The 22,024-nt window shown below is 42.8% G+C and overlaps 1 protein-coding gene across 3 annotated transcripts in view; it reads right to left on the minus strand.

Annotated features, from left to right (window-relative positions):
- Positions 1-2,304: 2,304 nt before the first annotated feature.
- g3bp1 (GTPase activating protein (SH3 domain) binding protein 1) overlaps positions 2,305-22,024 on the minus strand; it is a 59,843-nt gene continuing 40,123 nt past the window's right edge. For 2 of the 3 annotated variants that reach the window (XM_038796094.1, XM_038796095.1), the window contains 6 exons: positions 20,225-20,405; positions 18,110-18,211; positions 16,453-16,555; positions 6,096-6,239; positions 4,479-4,597; positions 2,305-3,985 (listed from right to left, as the gene is read on the minus strand). In XM_038796094.1, coding sequence (XP_038652022.1) covers positions 3,719-3,985; positions 4,479-4,597; positions 6,096-6,239; positions 16,453-16,555; positions 18,110-18,211; positions 20,225-20,405 — 916 coding nt within the window. In that variant the 3' untranslated portion in view covers positions 2,305-3,718. The remainder of the gene's footprint in view (positions 3,986-4,478; positions 4,598-6,095; positions 6,240-16,452; positions 16,556-18,109; positions 18,212-20,224; positions 20,406-22,024) is intronic. The other variant, XM_038796093.1, reaches the window with a different exon arrangement.

The following is a 22,024-nucleotide window of genomic DNA, read 5'->3' on the forward strand; positions in this document are numbered from 1 at the left end:
ATATTCTATGTGAAGTTGCATATTGATCCATTGCATTATTCAACTTGACAATGAGAATTGGTCATTCTTGATTTCAAACAATAGTTGGTTCCCCGTTCTTTCGATATTAACCCCACAAAAGTTTAAATAGCTTTCATATTGAAAAGTGGAATTGCACCAGCCTAAATAGGTCAAAAAATAAACGACTATCAGGCGAGCTCGCTGGTCATCAATTGATGCTTTTTTTAAGTGGATAATTTGTTTTTCTGACAGCGAGGACATTGGATGGAGCTGGTAGTCAATGATTCCAGAGATTTCCCATGATTTTAATCAAATAAAAAAGACTGCATTCAATTTATGCCTCACTTGTATCTAATAAGCAAACTATTTTGTTCTGAAGGTGCAGGTTATGGAAGCATTTAGTGAGTCACTGAAAATGTCTACAATAATCCTCATATCTCGTAAACACCAACTTTAATCCTAAATTCCAAAACCAAATCTCGATCCATAGCACCAAGCAGGGCCAGCTGCGCATTCAAGTCAGTCTGTAATTTATGAAGCTTTAGAAATGATAATTTTCTATCCAACTTTCCTCCTCTTTGCAACTAAAAGCACCTCCCATCACTGCCCCAGATTTTACAGGTTCACTCAATTCCTCAGGGTAGTGTCCCAGGCCCAACCATCTCCAGCTGCTTCAATTACCTTCCTTCCAACACAAGGTCAGATGTGGGGATTTTCGATGATTGCTCAATGTTCAGCACCATTCACCCCTCCTGAGACACTGAAGCAGTCCACGTGCAAATGCAGCAAGACCTGGGCTGGCAAGTAACACTTGCACCACACAAATGCCAGGCAATGACCATCTCCAGCAAGAATTAAACCATCACCCTTGACATTCAATGGCATCGCCAGCCCTCAATCCCCCACAATTAACATAAGAGGGTTACCATTGACTAGAAACTGGACTAGCCATATAATTATTGTGGCTACAAGAGCAGGTCAGAGGCTAGGAAACTCATCTTCACTCCCCAAAGCCTATCCACCATCCACAAGTCAGGCGTGTGATGGAATACTCCCCACTAGCCTGGATAAGTGCAGCTCCAACAACACTCAAGAAACTCGACCACATCCAGGACAAAGCAGGCCGCTTTATTGGCAGCCCTTCTACATTCACTCCCTCCAACACCGATGCCCAGTAGCAGCAGTATGTAGAATTCATCAAGGATCCTACGGCAGCATCTTCCAAACCCACAGTCACTATCTAGGACAAGGGCAACAGATACATGGGAACACCACCACTTGGAAGTTCCCCTCCAAGTCACTCACCACCCTGACTTGGAAATATATCACCATTCCTTGTCGCTGGGTCAAAATCCAACACTGTGGGTGTACCTACAACACATGGACTGCAGCGGTTCAAGAAGGCAGCTCACCACCACATTCTCAAGGGCAATTAAGGATGGGAAACAAATGCTAGTCTAGCCAGCGAAGCCCACATCGCGTAAAAATGAATTTTCAAAAAAGAAAACTCAGCATGGACAAGGTAAGAGACCATAGTTTTGTTGATGTCATAATTTTACCCAACATAGAACCACAGAACTTTCCACAACTGGAGACCATCTGTGGCGGTTCTGTACACTTCCACCCACTGCAATTCCTCCAGTCTTAATGGGATCAGCAAGTATTTATACATTTCCCTTTTATTCTGGATTTTGCTATTTCCCACTTATTTCTGGTTGCTCATTCCACATTCAAAAAAGCTCAAATGAATTCTCCTTACCTCTCATATGTTCTTCCAATTTTAAGTTGATGCTCTCGTTACCAACTCACCAATTATGGAAAATAGCTCCCTCCCCCACAAATCAAAAAGCCTCAATTTTGGTTTCTGAAGCATTTCCTCTCAGTTTGGGTTATTATTCGCACCATTCCTAATAATCGTAAAAACGAGTTGCTGTCAAGTGTTCAATATTTCTGTAATGTCTTTCCCTCATCTCTATTACAAAACCTTGAAATAAGCTTTAGTGAAGAAAGTAACTATTGTCAGTCAGTTAGTGTCTGTTCTACTTTGATTTTAGTTTCTTGTTACGTCAATTGTGGAAAAGGGAAGTACAAGATATCAGAGAACAAAATCTTCAAATATTCGTAATCTTGGCACTATAGAGTGCTACATTTTTTTAAAAGGCGCAGTACAATGTTGTTTTTACATACGCAAAGCAAGTTCAGCACATCAATTCATGCCCTACAAGTTGAAAACTGCCAGCTACGTCCCAATGAACTGAAAACTTTTCATATTCTAAAAGCAAACTCAGCTGAAGCTCAGTTGAAAACGGTATAAAATCCATTTTATTCAAAGAACGGAACAAACATTGCTTTGCAAGCAATTGAAACAGAAACAACATACAATGCATGTGTGGAGTAAGCTCCTACAAAAGCAATGGAAGAACTACTAAGACCCATACAAGCTGCTCATCAGCAATTATTGCTGTTTGTTACAGGACTATTGTTATGTAAAACTGCCAATATAGCCAAGAGCCAAATGCAGCTACATGACTCGGGATTCATGTTCATGACCTGCGTTTGCCATTCCAGGGTATTAACAGAAAGCATTTGTAAACCAGGATTCTTTTGAAACAGCTGAGTTTTAAATAAACCATTCAAGAGTTAAGGTTTTAAGAAACTTTGGTCTGCACAGTATAAAAAGTATTGAACTGAATTAAGAATCAATGCAGGCCAGCTCAAGACCTCCCAGCTTTTAATATTTTCACTAGAATTTTACTCGTCAGCCAACCAAACACCCGACCCAAATGGACACCTTCCCAGAACAAATACCACAAAGCCGTGCATATTGAATAAAGCAATCTACATTTATTTGTACAACTTTGCCAAGATTGGAATGAGAGATAAATAGAAGGCACAACCATACGCTTTACAATACAAACTAAACCAGAAAAGTTTTTCTGCAATTTACAGTTTTAAAAAAAAATTCACAATTCCGGAGGAAACGTGTCTTGATGTCAAGTATGCCAGAGTTGAATGTTTTTAAAAGTCCCACTGTAAAAGAGATTCTTCCAATGATGAAAACAAAAAAGAGAAAAAAGTTGAAGACTTACATCTATTGTATTAGTCCACTCTTGATCTTAATAGCACAGCAGCTCTGCACAGGAATTGATAACTTTCGCCAGTTTACAGCACTGCAGCTTATTACCAACCATTTAGTGATCACATCGGTTCCATTCCAAATACAGATAGCACTGTGTTCCCTTTGTTGACTAGGAAAACACTGTGCCAAGTAGAGTGCTTTAAAAATAGCAGAGTGCTACAAGTTTTTCCGAAGATGGATGTCTGTGCAAAACAAAAAGCAACCTGGTTTCCAATTTAAAAATTCTGCACCAAATTTCAGTCAAAAGGGCCAACACGTTCCTGGGAGGCAGCAGGTATTAAAATCCAGTTCATAGTTGTTAGTCACCCCAATCCACTGGAGTCAGAATCTGTCTTCAATAAAGAGATTCTGGTTTTAAAATCCATTTTTCTTAAAACAAATAAAAATTTCAGACAGAATGTTTTGTGGGACGACGACTGCTACACAAGTCGAGAACAAAAAAAAGGCCATGTTCTGTACTGAAAAAAAATGATAATCTGTACAGGTCGAAATCACATTCCAAAAACAAAGCTGAATCACAAGAGCATGAGAGAGAACATCTGTACCATCAGCTCACACCAATAGCCAGTGAGGGTGCTTTCAGTGACGTGGCCCCGAGAACCGAGGCTCTCCTTGTCCACCTCCTCTTCCAGCTCCTGGTCCAGGTTTCTGTGTTAGCCCTCCTCTGGACAGGCCACCCCTGCCCTCCCGATCACGCATCATGCCACCACCAAGACCACCACGGGGTCCACCAGGTCCTCTTGGTCTATTTTCTCGGCGGTCATCGCCCCTACGTTCACCGTCACGAATAGGCCGGGTTTTCTTCTCCTCCACATTCAGTCGGAGCTCTCCTCGGAATTTAATGGGCTATAGGGAAGGGAAGAGAGACAGAAAAGTAGTTTTGTCCAAATGCTTCCCAGTCTCCTTCATAAAAACAATGCCATCTACTTAGCCATGAATTAGGACAAGAAAAAAATCAGCCCAAAAACTCTGACACAAGTGTGAAATAATGATAATCTTCAACACAATTTTAGAGCAGCACAGGAGTATAAATAAGGGTTTCAGAGCCATGCACTTTCTGATTAACTTTGTGCAAATCACCAAGACCAGACTCTCTCCTGGTTGTTATTAAGCAAAATGATGTGTACATTTGTGATTTGAAAATATAAAGTTATAATGGAATAGGTTTCCCACAACTGTACTGCAAATTTAATGATGAATGATAAATAGAAAAGATAATTTTAAAAATGAGCATAGGTAGGAAGATGGTGGAAGGAAATACCCCAACCATTTAAAACTCAAATATAACAAACAGTAAAGAAATGGACGAACAGCTTACACATTACCTATCACACATTACCTTGCTACTCAGGATCTTCTGAACTGGTTCTGGATCATCAAAAACCACAAATCCAAAGTTGGGCAGTTTTCCACCACTACTCTTGGTGTTAATACGGAGTTCCACCACATTGCCATACCCTGCAAAGAAAAAAATTGCCACATTGTAATACCTATAGCTTTCAGCTTTATTGTACATGCCAGAGTTCCACAGATACATTTCCAACCAATTGATGCCTTGCATTGTATGGTGTGGATTCGTTATACAATGACAAACTTTCCAGCCCCAGTTTTTGCCAAAAAGATGTTTATAACCTTGAGGGTACAGATCTCAGCTTGAAACTGGCTGGAGAGCTTATTATTCTGCACATTAACAAGATGAATGCTCATGCCAAACAATTCAAGAATTGAGGAGGCATTCAACAAACAACTTGGTAGTATTCACTCAGACGAATTTGCAGTGCAAAGAATCACTGAAGAAATGTTGCTGCTATGTTCATTTAGATAGAAAAACAACCCAGTTTAAATTCGAATTGATGTGCAGTTAAAACAATGGAAATAAATATAAAACCATTCCCCCTTTAGCCTTTATATTTTAAGACTCATAACTAAGTACCAAAATCCTAAGCCCGAGATTCACTATTAGTATCAATGAACATTTTATTGCTAGAAGTAGTCGGCAATTATAAACCAACACTGACCAGATTATAGTACAATGGACTTGGAATATTCCTGTCAATCGGCTCAGAAAATAAATGGCATACATTTTAACCCATGTAAGCATTGCTCAAGATTGCAGGCAAACATTGTTTCGGGAACCAATAGGTGCCAGAGGCATGGCAACAGAATGCAGTGGCACAGCGGTTAGCACTGCTGCATCACAGTGCCAGGGACTCGGGTTCAATCTCGACCTTGGGTGACTGTACGGAGTTTGCACTTTCTCCGTGTCTGTGTGCGTTTCCTCCGGGTGCTCAGGTTTCCTCCCGCATTCCAAAGATGTGCAGGTTAGGTGGCGTTATGGGGATAGGGCAGGGAAGTGCGCCTAGATGGGTGCTCTTATGGAGGGTCAGCTCAGACCCGATAGGTCAAATGGCCTCCTTCTACATTGTTGGGATTCTATAAAATGGTTTCCTTAGTGGCCTCAGAGATGCAACCTGTGACCAGCCAAAAATAACACTGGACTACAGCAGCCACATGGATCAGAAGGATGCAGGTATTGTCTTCAAGTCAGACCTTATTTAACTGCTCGCAGCTAGTACAACACCTGCAGTGTGATACTTGCCCTGCATACTTCTGTACCTGGAGATCCAGATAAGGACAGGATCAGAGTCAATTACAACAGTCTCACATGAGTAGCCTTTGGCAATGATTAGGTTCAATTTTGAAGAATGGCCAATTTGCATGCGATTGGAAGGCTTTGGGTTAGTATAGCTTAGCAACAATCAGTGCCGTTAAAGGAAGTAAACAAAAAATAAATTAGCAGGCTGTGTTTGGAGTCTGCAATCTAATCTTAATGTTGCAAATACAATGCTGAATCGTAAGCTACAGAAAAAATCCACATTAAAGAGAGGAGGCTTTTAAAAACAAGCCCTGCTTCCTAACACACTTACTCAACAATAATTTTTAAAATTCAACAAACCTGTGAAAAATTCTTTCAATTCTGTCTCATCAATATCATGAGGTAAGTTCCCAACAAATAACTGATGACTGTCAGGGTATCGAATTGTCCTCCGTGTTTCTGTATCCCCAGGTTCATTTTCACTGCGACCTGAAACAAAAAAACCTACTTTCAAGATCCTCCAGCATGTCCTTGAACACCAGCGACGACAGCAATTTATCAAACAGTGGTGTTTAACATGTTCAATATGGTCTTACGGCTCCTGTGAATTCTATAAATTTCTTGAAGATTGCAACTTTCTAACTACCTGTATTTCCCTCACCATTAGTTAAAGTAGAAACTGATGACACATCTACTTGCTCGGAATTTAGACACAAAGTGATAAACCTCAATTTATTAAATTAAGATTTAAAAGTTAGAGGAGCACTACATAACACACAAAGCAAAGTACTGTAACCAATGCGGAAAATTTGGTACGTACTACTTTCACTGTTCAGCCACATTGACGATACCTTCCTCAAGATTGCTTTCTTAAGACTATCCAGGACCCATTTCTCTTACAGCAATAAAAAGAAACCCCTTTCGGAAACATTCTAATATCACCTAACTTCTTGATCGGCTCTTCCAACTCATAGTTCAGCATATATTTTATTCCCATATCTATTTCCTCATCACTTAAAGCACTCTGCACACTGTTATAGTGTTATGCATCTTATTTAAATCCATTGGTGATGTCATCAGCAAGTTCTCTGAAATGATTAAATGTTATTGTAAACTGGTAATATTCGTATTTCACTGCCGTTAGTTCTTATTCTTATCTGTTACTGTTATTTTAACTAGTTGCTCCCATTTTAGGGTCCACCCCATGCTGTATTTTAAACTTTATTTTTATATATTAAAGAAGATTAACTTTAAGATTACCAAGTTTCAGCTGCCTTTTTCTGGTCAAGTTACCACATCTTTTTTGCAACAAGAATAAAAAAATTCTGCCTTCCAGCACGTTCAACACAAAGTTTTGCTAAGTTTACATACGGAAGACAAGTTAGCAGCACCATGGCTATGTTTGTGGAAGAGAACAAGAACTGGACTGAATATGTGAAACTGTTGGAACACTTTCTTTGCCAATGAGATCGCAGATGAAAAAAAAGGATGAGGCAAGGAAGCACCCAATTCTCCTGAGTGTGTGTGGGGCAAACACTTAAAAGTTAGTGAGAAATTTAACTACAGCATGGAAGCCGGTGGGGCAGGGGGACACACGACATTTCATTCGTCGATTGAGTTACACTCGTTCAGAATCACCACAATCCTAAGCCCTCAGTAATTCAACGTTTCAAATTCCAGTCATTTAGGGAGGACAGGGCAGTCTGTGGAAAACGTTGTTGTTGAATTGCACCAGCTCCCTGAACATTGCAAGTTTGGGGCAGTTTTGGAAGATATGATTTGGGACAGACTAGTCTGTGGCATTAATGATGATAACATTCAGCGATGTTTGCTAGAGGTGGTACTTACTTTTACAACAGTTTTAGAAGTTTCTCAGAGCATGGAAATGGCTGCAAATAATGCAAAAGATATTCAGAAGGCCAGGTGCACTACATCAAGTAAATAAAGAAGCTCTAAATACAAAGGTAAAGACAGTAGAATGTTTCAGGAGTGGAGAGTCACACTGTGTAAATCATTATAAGTTTATAGATGCTTGATACATACCAGTGCAACAAGCAGGGGCATTTAGCGAAGAAGTGCCAAGGTGCTGAAAGAAATCTAAGTGAGCAGGGACTTCAAATGCAAGGAAGCCTCAGTGAACGGCATATCACTTTGAAAGCTCAGACCAGGCAGAGGAGCACAATTACAACATGCTGAGTGAGGGTGTGCATCGCCTATTTATGCTACAGTGGAGGTTCATGGACAGAAAATGAAGATGGAGGTGGACACAGGTCTCTGTATCGGTAATCAGTGAGGAGACCTTCAGGAAGATTTGGGGCTCCAAGCAGGTACCACCAGCCCGTACTCAGGCAGGAATCAACCTTCGGACAAATACCAGCGAGACGATAGCATTGCTTGGAGCGTTAGAGGTAAATAAAGTCGCCATAGTCCCAGATGACCATGGGCTGCTTTCGCCTTTTAAGGAACAGAACTGACTGGTGGTGATTTAACTTGAGGATCACCACATCTCATGCAAGGGGCCAAGTTGAGAAGGCGGGGCTTCAATAATAAACTCAACCAATACGGGAATTGAAACCATGCTGTTGGCCTCGCTTTGCATCACAAACCAGCTGTCCAGCCAACTGAGCTAAACTGGCCCCTGGTAGACACTGAATAAAACAGCCAAGAAGCAAGAGCAGTTCGTGGTAGTAAAAGGGCATGGGCTTAGTCTACTAGGGTGTGACTTGCTCAGGAAAGTTCAGTTGAACTGGGGTGAGATAAAGCACACAAAAGTGACAGAAGACATCATTCAGAAACATCCTGAGGTTTTCAAGGACAAACTGGGTACAAGTTGGAGCGGCTACAAAGGCTAGGAATCATTCAGCTTATTCAGTTTTCACATTGGGCAGCTCCAATTGTTCCTGTTCTTAAAAGTGATGATACTGTGCGCATATGTGGGGATTAGAAACTACCAATAATTAGGTTTCCAAGCTGGATGCTTACCCGCTGTTGAGGTTTTCGATCCTTGCAGGAAACAAAACTTTTTCAAAACTGGACATGAGCCAGGCCTAGGAACAACTCTTGCGAGAGGAAGATTTGTAGCAGCATATGACCATCAACACGAATAAAGAGTTGTTCAAGTATAATCATTTGGTTTTTGGCATAACCCAGCCCAGGAATTTTCCAAAGAATGATGGACAACCTGTTACAAGGCATTCCTCATTTTGTAGTCTACTTAAGATGACATTTTAATTTCAGATATGACTGAGGAAGAGCACCTTGGCAACCTGGATCGTGTTTTGAAAAGGTTTTCAGGGGTGAGACTGTCTGAAGCAGAGTGCATTTTTCAGGCACCGTGTGGAGTATCTAGGCCATAGATTCACTGCAAAAAGCTGATCTGTGGAAAGGAAAGTTCGAGTAATTAAGGAAGCTGCAGAACCCAGGAATATGGCCGAGCTCAGGTCACTATTATGGAAAGATTTTGCCAGGCAGCACAGTGGCGCAATGGTTCAATCCTGGCTCTGGTTCATTGTCCATGTGGAGTTTGCATATTCTCTCCGTGTTTGCGTGGGTTTCGCCCCCACAACCCAAAGATGTGCAGGTTACGTGGATTGGCCATGCTAAATTGCCCTTTAAATTGAAAAAAATGAATTGGTACACTAAAATTAAAAAAAAAAGATTTTGCAAAACCTGTCACCGGTGTTGGCTCCACTGTACCTACTTCTGCACAAAGAAAACAAATAGAAATGGGAGTCTGCACAGAAGGCGGGTTTCAAAGACGTGACAGCTCTGCAGCAATCAAAAAATCTGCTAGTCCATTTTGGTCCAGACAGGGAACTTACTCTATCGTACAATGCCTCATCCTATGGGAGGACGGGTCGAAAACCCCATCAGTTTTGCATCTAGAATATTGACAAAGGCTGAAAAAGGGTCTTCACAGTTGGACATAGGTCTAGGTATCATTTTTGCTTTAACAAGATTCCATCAGTACCTCTATGGTTGTTTGCTCACCGTATGCAAGCCATTGATGAACCTTTTCAGCAAGTCAAAATGTATTGCTCCCATGGCCTCAGCAAGCAGCGCTGGGCACTTATTTATCAGTGTATCAGTAGAGCATTGCGTACAGGGCAGGGAAGGACAATGCTAACATGGACGTATTAAGTCATCTCCCTTTACCAGAATTTTTAAAATTATAAATTTAAAGTGCCCAATTTATTTTTTCCAATGATAGGGCGATTTAGCATGGCAAATCCACCTACCTTGCACATCTTTGGGTTGTGAGGGTGAGACCCACGCAGACATGGGGAAAATGTGCTCCCGTTACCAGATTTGCCAACCAAGGTATTATGCCCTTCCGAGATGATTTTCTTACTAGAGAGACTTGCCCAATCTCCAGTGAGTGCTAAACAAATTAAGCAGTGGACGGAGAGATCCTATTCTGTCACAAGTTAAAAAATTTCTGATGCAAGAATGACCATCAATCATAGAAGATGGTGAGTTGAAGCCTTATGTGAGGCGCAAAGACAAGTGTGCAGGAAGGTTGCATACTGTGGGGATTGAGAGTAGTTGCTCCACCCTTGGTTCTTCGCAAGTAATTATGAAATTCATGAGGCTCATCCAGGTGCCTCTCAAATGAAAGCTTTAACCAGGTCGTATGTTTGGTGGCCCAATATGGACCAGGATTTAGAGAACAGTGAAGCCCTGTTCTGCATGTCAATCTAATCCGAAGATGGCACTACTAGCGCCATTACATCTCTGGGAGTGGCCTGATCGTCCTTGGTCGAGCATTCTTATGGATTTTGCAGGTCCTTTCATGGGTCACATGTTTTTTGCATGTGGATGCACATTCTAAGTGGCTAGAAGTATACATGAGCAACATTACAGCTTCCAGTATGATAGAGAGCATATAAGAGTTCTCAAGAGTTACTCGATTCTCTCATTTCTGATAATAGAACAACAATTACAAGAAATTTGTTCCAAGAGATTATGCTAAGGAATGGAATATGCCATATGCATTCTGGATCTTTTCATCCATATTTAAATGGTTAATTCAGATTCCAAATCGAGGTCTTTGGTAATGAAATTGAACTGAGGGTGCTGTTCAGATATTGAAGGGATGTTTGAAGAAGATGGCAGGTGATAATTCAGGGACCAAGCTTTCCAGGTTTATTTCAATATCGTATCACACCACAAACAACTAAAGGGCGGCACGGTGGCTAGCACTGCTGACAACTAAAGGGCGGCACGGTGGCTAGCACTGCTGCCTCACAGCACCAGGGTCTAGCGTTCAAATCTGGCCTTGGGTGACTGTCTGTGTAGAGTTTGTACTTTCGCCCCATGTCTGCGTGGGTTTCCTGCGGGTGCTCCGGTTTCCTCCCAGTCCAAAGATGTGCAGGTTAGGTGGGCTGGCTGGGTCCAGGTGGGGTGCTCATTCAGAGGGTCGGTGCAGACTCGATGGGCCAAATGGTCTCCTTCTGCACTGTAGGAATTCTATGGGATTGAATTATTGATGGGTAAAAGACTGAAGTCTCATCTGGATCTGCTACATCCAGATGTCATAGCAAAATAATAATCTTTATTATTGTCACAAGTAGGCTTACATTAACACTGCAATGAAGTTACTGTGAAAAGTCCCCAGTCGCCACATTCCAGCGCCTTTTCGGCTTCAGAGGGATAATTCAGAATGTCTAAATTACCTATCAGCTCATCTTTCGGGGCTTGTGGGAGGAAACCCACGCAGACACGGAGAACGTGCAGACTCCTGGGACCCTGGCGCTGTGAAGCAACAGTGCTAATCTCTGTGCTACCGTGCCGGATAGGATCAGTACATTAGTGCAAGGATGTTAGATAAGAAGATAAAGATATAAAATCTATTTGGGTGGAGATAAGAACAGCAAGGGTCAGCAAACTTCAAATTTGTTATAGGCCAAATAGTGGTTGCAATGTTGGTACAAAGGGTAATACATAAAATCAGGGAAATAGAGGTAAACGTAATAAGGGTAACAAAGTAGTCATATGGAATTTCAATCTACATAATTGACACTAATGCAGAGGACGACAAATTCCTGGAAAGTATACGTGACCGTTTTCTAGAACAGCATTGCTATATTTCTTTGTTGCCGCAAAGAGAAAAGGTACTGAAAAGTGGGAAGGAGACAAGAAAAGCAGAAGGAGAGACATGATTATCATGCTAAGGAGAGATGTTTTAACCTGAATGATTGTGATTATATCAGCAATTCAGGCAATAACCATCGTTGGCTACCTGGAGTTATTCTTAACCGAGGTTGTCTTTGGTTGTGAAATTGAACAATGAAAGAGTTAGTCGCACTAAGATGATATTCATCTACGCCATGATTCAAACAGCAAAAGTTCCAAGGAAATGCAGGTGTGGAAATTCAACAAGTGATTCCTGTTGTACCAGGATGTCCAGTGGTTTCAGCTTCAGGAGAGGAACATTCATGCAGATATTCAACCTACACCTGAGCGCACAAGTTCAGTTGAACTAAATCACACATCACCAGAGTTGGCAGAGTCACCAGTGATACTGGGTAGTCACAAAGCTCCTGAAAGACTGACATATAATTAAGGCATTAGTTTCATTGTATCTCTGGGGATTGAAATTTAAGGGAGGAAGAAGTGTTATAGAGTGCTATTATTATGCATATTCTTGTTTAAATCCATTGCTGTCATTGATAAGTGCTATGACATCATTAATTGTTGTTACCTGCGTATATTCATATTTAACCGTTAGTTCTGATTCTTTTCCTTTACTGTTCTTTCTTTTCTTTTTAAAATTTTAGAGTACTCATTTTTTTTTCAAATTAAGGGGCAATTTAGCGTAACCAATCCACCTGACCTGCACATCTTCGGGTTGGGGGAAGGGGTGAAACTCACAGACACGGGGCGAATGTGCAACTGTCACACGGTCAGTGACCCGGGTCCAGGCTCGAACCCGGGTCCTCAGCGTCGTAGGCAGCAGTGCTAACCATTGTGCCGCTGCCTTTACTGTTACTTCAAAGTTTAACTAGCTGCATCCATTTGGAATCCAGTCTGTACTTTACACCTTATTTTTTTATATATTAATGATTAACCAAAGATTAACATGTTTTGGTTACCATTTTGCGGCCAGGTAGCACAAACACAATAAATTAAAAGGTGCTGCACATGTTGCTTTTTTCACATTTTATTTGGAAAATTCATTAATAAATTTGAAATCGGTAGTCCCTGCAATGGTGACCATAACCATTGTAAATCCCATCCGATCTGTTTATGTCCTGAAGTGGAGGGAATCTTCTGCCCATACCTGGCCAGGCCTGCATGTTACATTAGGCCCGCAGTAATGTAGATGACTCTTAAAATGTCCAACAGGTTACAGTTATAACAAACCATAGAAGGACCTCACAGCATTGAACTATGCACCAGAAACTACTATGGCGGACATGTGGAGGATTGTGCAGAATTAGCAGAGCTATCCCCCATGGACTTGTCAGAAAACAGCCTGACACTGTCTGGAAGATTTGATTCAGTGAGTATAACTATGTCCCAGGCACTGTCATTATAGGGCAGCATGGTAGCACAGTGGTTAGCACAGTTGCTTCACAGCTCCAGAGTCCCATGTTCGATTTCCGACTCGGGTCACTGTCTGTGCGGTGTCTGCAGGTTTGACCTGTGTCTGCGTGGGTTTCCTCCGTATGCTCCGGTTTCCTCCACAGTCCAAAGATGTGCAGGTTAGGTGGATTGGCCATGCGAAATTGCCCTTTGTGTCCAAAAAAGGGTGGAGTGGGGTTACTGGAATAGGGTGGAAGTGTGAGCTTGGGTAGGGTGCTCTTTTCAATGGCCGGTGCAGACTCGATGGGCTTCCTTTTCCACTGTAAATTCTATGATTACTATCCTTGGATACATCCTGCCCACTGGCAGGGAAGACGCAGTGTGGCAGCACAGTGGTATACAGTCAGGTAGGATGTGCCCTGGAAGGCCTCAACAATATTGACTCTGGACCCCATTACATCTCATGGCATAGGCTCAATAATGGGCAAGGAAACAGTCTGCAGATTATTACCTACAGTTCACCTTCGTTTGATGAATGAGTTCACCTCCGTGTTGAACACTGGTTGCAAAAAACATTGAGGGTGGCAAAGAGCACAGAATGCTGTCTTGGTGGGGAACTTTAACGTCCATCACCAAGTCTGGCTAGGTGGCACCAACACTGACTGAACCTTGAAGGGCAGAGCAGCTGGGCTGTGTCTGCAACAGGTGGTGAGACAACCAAGAGGGAAAAACCTAACTGACCTTGTCCTCACCAATCTACTTGCTACAGATGCATCTGTCCATGACAGTATTGTAAGCATGACTACGCACAGTCCGTGTGACGATGAAGTCCTCTAATAATATAATAATCTTTATTGGCACAAGTAGGCGTACATTAACACTGCAATGAAGTTACTGTGAAAGGCCCATACTGAGAAGTCTCTGATGTGTTGCGTGGGACTACCACTGCACTAAATGGGATAGATTTCAAATTGGATCAGTTTAGCCATGGATTTTGCAGCGCAAATCTTCAGCAACGTAGCTAGGATATTGTCAGTGCCCTTTATTGTGACCAGTCGCTCAGCCATATCTTGAAGTCAGGCAATGTAATTTGAATTGGCTGAAGATTGGCATTTCTGATTTGAGGTCCCAGGAGAAGAGCAGAGGGTCATCCACTGCACAAATCTGCCTGAAGACTGATGGAAACACTTTAGCATTATTGCTCATTCACTCAACTCCACCATCATTGAAGAGTACGGCCTCCTTCCATTAAGTTCAATGGTGGACCACAAAATTCACAGTAAAACTTTGGCCTAACCCATTGATTGTATGATCACTTATCTGGCTTTCAGCCTGTTGTTTTAACATCTATGTAAATCATTTATTGACACTTCACAGAGTTGGCATGTCATCCTGAGAAATATCTGATAACTGTCCTGACATGTTCCTCTGCATGACTCATTGAGGCAAATTTGATCATCTAATTCAGGGGTGGGCAAACTACGGCCCGCGGGCCGCATGCGGCCCGCCAAAAGTATTTCTGCGGCCCACCAAGTCATTAAAAAAAAAAAAAAAAAATTTTTTTTTTTTAAGGTTAATGGGGGGGGGGGGGGGGCTGTTGGGTTACTTACTGGTATAGGGTGGATACGTTGATTTGACTGGGGTGATCATTGCTCGGCACAACGTCGAGGGTCGAAGGGCCTGTTCTGTGCTGTACTGTTCTATGTTCTATATGAGGCGCCCAGAATCATAACCGGGTGAAGTAATTATTTTACTTAATATACTATGCGGCCCTTTGTAAATTGTGAATTTCTGAATGTGGCCCTTGCACGGAAAAGTTTGCCCACCCCTGATCTAATTGGATTGTGATGGACAAGGTGAGGGATATACTGGCTCATGAGGTTTTTAATAGAAATGTGAATTTGTATATTATTACAGATAAAGACAAGAGACCTTATGCCTGCAGTCAAGGTGGAATATGTGCAACTTAATTAAGGGATAACCTGAAACTACTCGTGGCAAATAAAGATTAACCCTGGTTCCAAATAATGCACATTACAGTTCTTCTCTCCAGACCAGGTGTGGTTACGGGGATGACGCAGGGTGTGAGCCTAGGTGGGGTGTGCTTTCAGAGGGTCGGTGTAGACTCGATGGCCCAAATGACGGCCTCCTTCTGTATTGTGGGGATTCTATTCTATACCTACCTTCATCCAGCTTCAACTGTTGTTTTTTTAAGCTAGGTTAAGCATAACCTCCTTAAAGACCTTTCTTTCACTGCCAATCTCCATTGTGAATTAAGGCATTAAGTTAAACCGAAAAATATTGATGTTTAGGATCAGAAGGACATAAAAAAGAGCTATGGCACTAAAGCAGCACTGAGTCTCCAGTTTAGTCCGATAAAGGATATTAAAATGGAAGCATGTGCAAGTTTGGCCTTAAGGATTGCTGCAATGCCTTGTGGTAAACAATGAGTTTTTGTTCAACTAAATTCAGTATTAAATGAAATGTAGCATATAAATTACAAACTTAATCATTTGGTGTAAAATGGATTTAATTTTTTTTGGTCTTAATCATGCAAAAGATTGTAGCAATATATAATTCTGCTGCTATAGATGACCCTTCATAGCTTCTTCTCATGACAATGGACAAGTCTTGAGCTGCTGGGTCAGTTCTTATTCATTCCACTGAGCGTTGTGAAATTGCCACACGTGCAACATATCTTGTGTGAAGCACAGTGGTTAACACTGTTGCTTCACAGCGCCAGGGTCCCAGGTTCGATTCCCAGCTTGGGTCACTGTCTGTGCAGAGTCTGCACTTTCTCCCCATGTCTGCGTGGGTTTCCTCCAGGTGCTCTGGTTTCCGAAAGACGTGTTTGTTCGGTGAATTGGACATTCTGAATTCTCCCTCGGTGTATCCAAACAGGCACCATAGTGTGGCGACTAGGGGATTTTCACAGTAACTTCATTGCAGTACTAATGCAAACCTACTTTTTACACAAATAAAGATTATTATTATAGACCGGCAGGGACTATTTAAGCAGGTTTCTCACTCGTGTGTTTTCCAAATACCTGCCAGAAGTTCAGTATATATTAATCAGTTCAAATTGGAAACTTCAATGGGCTCATAGTTTTACCATAGGCGTGAGATATCCAGCTGATTCCAAATAAAAATTATACTCCGATCACTAACTTCTTACATAACAGCATTTTACCTGGCCTGGGGCCCCGAGGTGGCACACCCTGCCGTTCCCTAATTCGCTGATTGCTAGGTCTTGGGGGTGGAATCTGTATTTCTGGTTTTGTCTCCGGTCGAGGCTATATAAAAAAAACCACAAATAACACTTTGCATACTATTAGTTCTTTAAAAAATCTTAAAACGATTCAGATAAAAATCAGCAAAAATGCAATGAATTTGAGCTCTCACATTCTGAGGATACAGTGTTTGATATTAATTCAACCATAAAACAGCAATATACATGTGGAACTACAGGAGTTCCATTCACTATGAAAAAATCTAGAAAGTTGCAAATTTTCAAAAAGACCCCACCAGCATAAATTCAAGCATATCCCAGTCAGAAAGGCATACCCAGCAAAATGCACACAAGTGTGGTACTGCTTCAGGCAGGTTTAAATAATGAATACAAAAAATACAGAAAAACACCGACTTTCACAGGAAGCTTAACATCTCTTCCCTCACCCCCACCCAATATCGGGAGGAAAAAAAATTAAATATAAGGACCCCATTAAGGGCAGCACAGTGGTGCAGTGGTTAGCACTGCTGCCTTAAGGCACGAAGGTCCCAGGTTCGAGCCCGGCTCTGGGTCACTGTTGAAATGAAAATCGCTTATTGTCACAAGTAGGCTTCAATTAAGTTACTGTGAAAAGCCCCTAGTCACCACATTCCGTCGCCTGTTCGGGGAGGCTGGTACAGGAATTGAACCCGCGCTGCTTGGCCTGCTTTAAAAGCCAGCTATTTAGCACTGGGCTAAACCAGCCCCTTCACATGGGAGTTTGCACATTCTCCCAGTGTTTGCATGGGCTTCGCCACCACAGCCAAAGATGTGCAGGGTAGGTGGATTGGCCATGCTAAATTGCTCCTTAATTGGAAAAAAGGAATTGGGTACTCTAAATTTATTTTTTTAAAATATTCCATTAGGCCTCAAGTTCTTTGAGTTATCTGCGAATCACACATAATAAATGAAATGAATGAAAATCGCTTATTGTCACAAGTAGGCTTTAAATGAAGTTACTGTGAAAAGCCCCTAGTCGCCACATTCCGGTGCCTGTTCGTGGAGGCTGGTGCGGGAATTGAACCGTGCTGCTGGCCTGCCTTGGTCTGCTTTAAAAGCCAGCGATTTAGCCCAGTGTGCTAAATGAGCCCCTAAATTGGTTTCAGGCTAGAACTTAGGCGGGATTCTCCATTTTGCCAGCGCCCGCGGTTTCCCGAAGGCGTGGGGCTACCCCACAATCGGAAACCCCATTGACCAGCCGGCGTTAACGGAGAATCCCGCCAGCAGGTCGAGGCTGAAAAGTAGCGTGGCGGAGAATCCAGCTCCTTATACCTATGCAAAGTGCTTGGACTTGTGATACACAAGAATCAGCTCCAGTGGCTGCGCAATAAGGAGGTGAAAAATATATCCTTGCGATCCAGCAAGTCTTGTTGCAACTGGACATGTATACATTAACTGAAGACAGGATGGGGCCTACAGGTGACCAATAGCAGTTTTGGTGAAGTATGAAATGCTAACTTGCACCCACTGAACCGTACGCCAGTAAGCAGTAATCAGGGATGAGTGGTACAAGAAAACTGTAATAGATTTGTTTTAAGGAACAGAACTTTAGTGCCAGCATTAACAGGTTAACCATTACCTGTGGTGTTGGGGCTTTGACAACATGAGGTGGAATTCCAGTAGTGGGGACAATGCCACTAGGGGGCAGATTCTTACTTGTTACTGAAGCCCAAGAGAACGTCTGGAGAGAAAGCAGTTGTGATAGTCAGAAACCCAGAAAGCGTTATCATAGTAAACAAATTACCAACTATGCACACAGCAATACTATGCAATATATCTGAATGTCCTGCGTAAAGTCACAACCCAAGTAATTAAAATATAAACTGCATCAAATCACAGCAACGTTCAACACTCAGATATAACAAAGGGTCAAAATATCTAAGGAATAGCAAGTCTGACTGCTTTTTCACTTAGTCTGGAGCTGCACATTTTTCACCTGACCTTCTGACTCAAGCCTGGTGAAAATGTGCAGTGTACCAGCTCCTGGAACTCTTCAATACATGGCAGCAGCGTCAAGGGAAGTGAAGCCACGTCTTTTTTTTTTACAGCCCAAGTTGCTGTAAAACCAGATAGGTTTTAAAGATCTCAGCCACTGATCTCAAGAAGACAGGGAGGTAAGTATTTTAGGAGTTTGTAGTAGTTTTAATCCTTCTAACTTTTCTTGGGTAACTACTCAGCGAAGACAATGAGAACCACCTGAAGTCACCAATGAGGGGGGGGGGGGGAGGAGGGGGGAGGGGGAGGGGGAGGGGGGGTGAGGAGGGGGGGATGGGGGGGGGGGGGAGGGGGGATGGAGAGGGGGAGGAGGGGGGGGAGGAGAGGGGGAGGGGGGGGAGGGGGGCAGGGGGGGAGGGGGTGATAGGGGGGGGGAGGGGGAGGGGAGGGGAGGGGGGGAGGAGGGGGGTAGGAGGGGGAGGGGGGGAGGAGGGGGAGGGGGGGGGAGGGGGGGGGAGGAGGGGTGGGGGGAAAGGGGAGGGGAGGTGGGGGGGGGGGGGGGAGGGGAGGGGGAGGGGAGGGGGAGGGGGGGAGGGGGAGGGGAGGGGAGGGGGGGGGTAGGGGGGGGGAGGGGGGGAGGGTGGAGGGGAGGGGGGGGGGGGGGGAGGGGAGGGGGGGGGGGGGGGGGAAGGGGAGGGGAGGGGTTCCTCAGCACATCTTCTGGTGTACCTCAGCAGCACAGCTGCCCCAGAGATCACATGTTCTGGGCCATTGGGCCTGGTTTTAACTCCATGAAGGTGGAGATTTTGAATAGGTTTGAAATCAGACTCAATGTATTGGCATGCAATTAATGCTGTCATGTTAAACAATAATTCACAGATCAAGAACCAGGATGGGCCCAAGTTTCAGTAATTATGTTCTGAAGAAAAAGTGGACTTAGCAATAAACCGCATGAAAGTAGATCATAGAATTTACAGTGCAGCAGGAGGCCATTCGACCCATCAAGTCTGGAACAGCCCTTGGAAAGAACACCCTACTCAAGCCCAAGCCTCCAATTTATCCCCGCAACCCCACTAACCTTTTGGGCATTAAGGGGTAATTTAATACGGCCAATCCACCTAACCCGCACATCTCATAATGACAAAGAAATAGGAGCTTGAGTGGGCCATGTGGTCCTCCAAGCTTGCCCCACCATTTAACATGGTCATGACTGATCATCTCTCTCAACTTCACAGCAAACTTATACCCCGTAATACATAAAAATCTACAGGTCTTTCTCTTGTATCAGCCTCCACATCTCTCCAGGCTAGAGAATGCCAGAGATTCACAACCATTTAAGTGATAAAAATATTTATCTCAATCCTAAAAACAGCCCCCACCCCTTATTCAGAGATCGTAACCACATGTTCTACATTACCAAGCTTAAGGAAACATTTTCCCAGCACCTATCCTGACAAGCCACTGAATAATTGTTTATTTCAATTAGATTGTCTTATTGTTCGAAACTCTCAGGAAAGCAGGCCTAGTCTACACATTCCTTCCTCAAAGGACAATCCCCTTCAACCCAGGAAACATTAAACGGGGGTTGGATTGTTTTTATTTAATATAAATGAAATTATGCTATTTTGTAAATTGTTTTCAAAACGTGATCCTACAATTATTAATGGAATATGTTTAATAGAAATGAAATTAAGAATATAAGTAATAAATGGCCTGTGAAACTGGAGAAACTCTCTTCTCCTGCAAAATTTGCTCATACCCTGGAATCCTCAGTTACAACTGGTGCTGGATCAGCAGGTGGAGGCGATGGAGATTTTACCACAGGGTCCTCAGCAACTTCCTCCTCCAATACAGGCTCAGACTTTACTTCCTCCACAGGTGGCTCCGGTTCTGGTTCTGATGGAACAATGTGTTCTTCTAAGGGTTCCTCTAACCCATTGCTGCAATTCGACAGTGCACAAAGTCAAGACACACCAATGCATCCTGATGTAATTAAGCAGTTAAATAACTATTGTCCAGCATTCCAAATTAAATATCTGCACCATTAATCTGGTAACATTAGTCATAATGTGCCTGATAGACAGACATTACACAGGCAGCTTGGTTTCATTAACAAGATACTTGTTTTGCCCAAAACCTTCATACCACCTTTCAATTTAAAAAAATGAGCACACGAGGGGTGGGGAAGCACAAAGAATTAAGTTAATAATTTCTCAGCCAACAGTGCAGGACGCCATTCAGCCATTTGGGTCTGCACCAACTCTCCAAAAGAGGGCTCTACCTAGGTCCACTCATCCAGCCTATCCCCGTAACCTAACCTGCACATCTTTGGACTGACTGGGAAATTGTAAATTAGGAATATAAGCAGGCCACTCGGCCCCTCGAGCCGGGGGATAAGAGATTAATGTCCAAGAACCACTGGTATCTTTCAAATCCTGCCGCCAAGCAACTGCAGCACCATCTAATTGGCATGACTGCAAAATCTAAGATGACATTGTAATCAACAAAAATATCTTAATTCTCGACTACAGTGCAAAAATATTGTTCGTGTCCCTCACCAAAATGGCATTCAATTGCCATGACTTCAGAGAGCCAGGTGGAGTTCCAAAAAGCTAATAAATCTGTACAACTTTAATTTTAAGAACAACCATGACAGACTTTAAATACAAGCGTGATTTTAATCTGTCCATTCATACATCCATGCCCCTGGGAACAGTGTTGTCCCAGCTATACACTAAGATTTGATAATGGACAGTAACTATTTCTAACACAATCAGGAAGGCAAAGAGGAACTCTGCAACTAAGTTTTCAAGGAACTTAACAATCATGAAAAAGGAAGACTGTGATGGCAATAGAGCCATGAAGGGATAGACAGATTAAATTACGGGTAACATTGAAAACATGTCAGATATATTAAATAAGTATTTTGCTTCAGTATTTACCAAGGGAATAATATAATAATCTTTAGTATTGTCACAAGTAGGCTTACATTAACACTGTAAAGAAGTAACTGTGAAAATCCCCTCGTCGCCACTCAGGTGCCTGTTCGGGGACACAAGAGGGAGAATTCAGAATGTCCAATTCTCCGAACAAGCATGTCTTTCAGGACTTGTGGGAGGAAACTGAAGCACCCGGAGGAAACCCACGCAGAAAGTGCAAACTCCGCAGTCACCCGAGGCCAGAATTGAACCCGGGTCCCTGAAGCTGTGAGGTAGCAATGTGCCTCCGTGTCAAGAAATGAAAACTTAAAGAATAGTCAGTAGTGATTTCAAAAGGGAGAATCTTGCTCGACTAACCTTACTGATTTTTGAGGTGACAGAGTAGACAATGGAAGCAGCAGCTCTAATTCGATTTTCTAAAGGCCTTCAATATGGTGCCCCGTAACAGACTAATGAGCAAGGCCGCAGAATGTGCAGTCAGAGACAAGTGGTAGAATGGATTGTTAGCTGGTTTCAAGATAAGAAAACAGAGTGGGAATAAAAGGTAAGTGATTCAGAATGGCAGAGGTGGGAAGCTGTGTTCCACAAGAATCAGTACTGGGACCACTGCTGTTCACAAC

The sequence above is a fragment of the Scyliorhinus canicula genome, chromosome 4, assembly GCF_902713615.1.
Source record: "Scyliorhinus canicula chromosome 4, sScyCan1.1, whole genome shotgun sequence".
Lineage (NCBI taxonomy): Eukaryota > Metazoa > Chordata > Chondrichthyes > Carcharhiniformes > Scyliorhinidae > Scyliorhinus > Scyliorhinus canicula.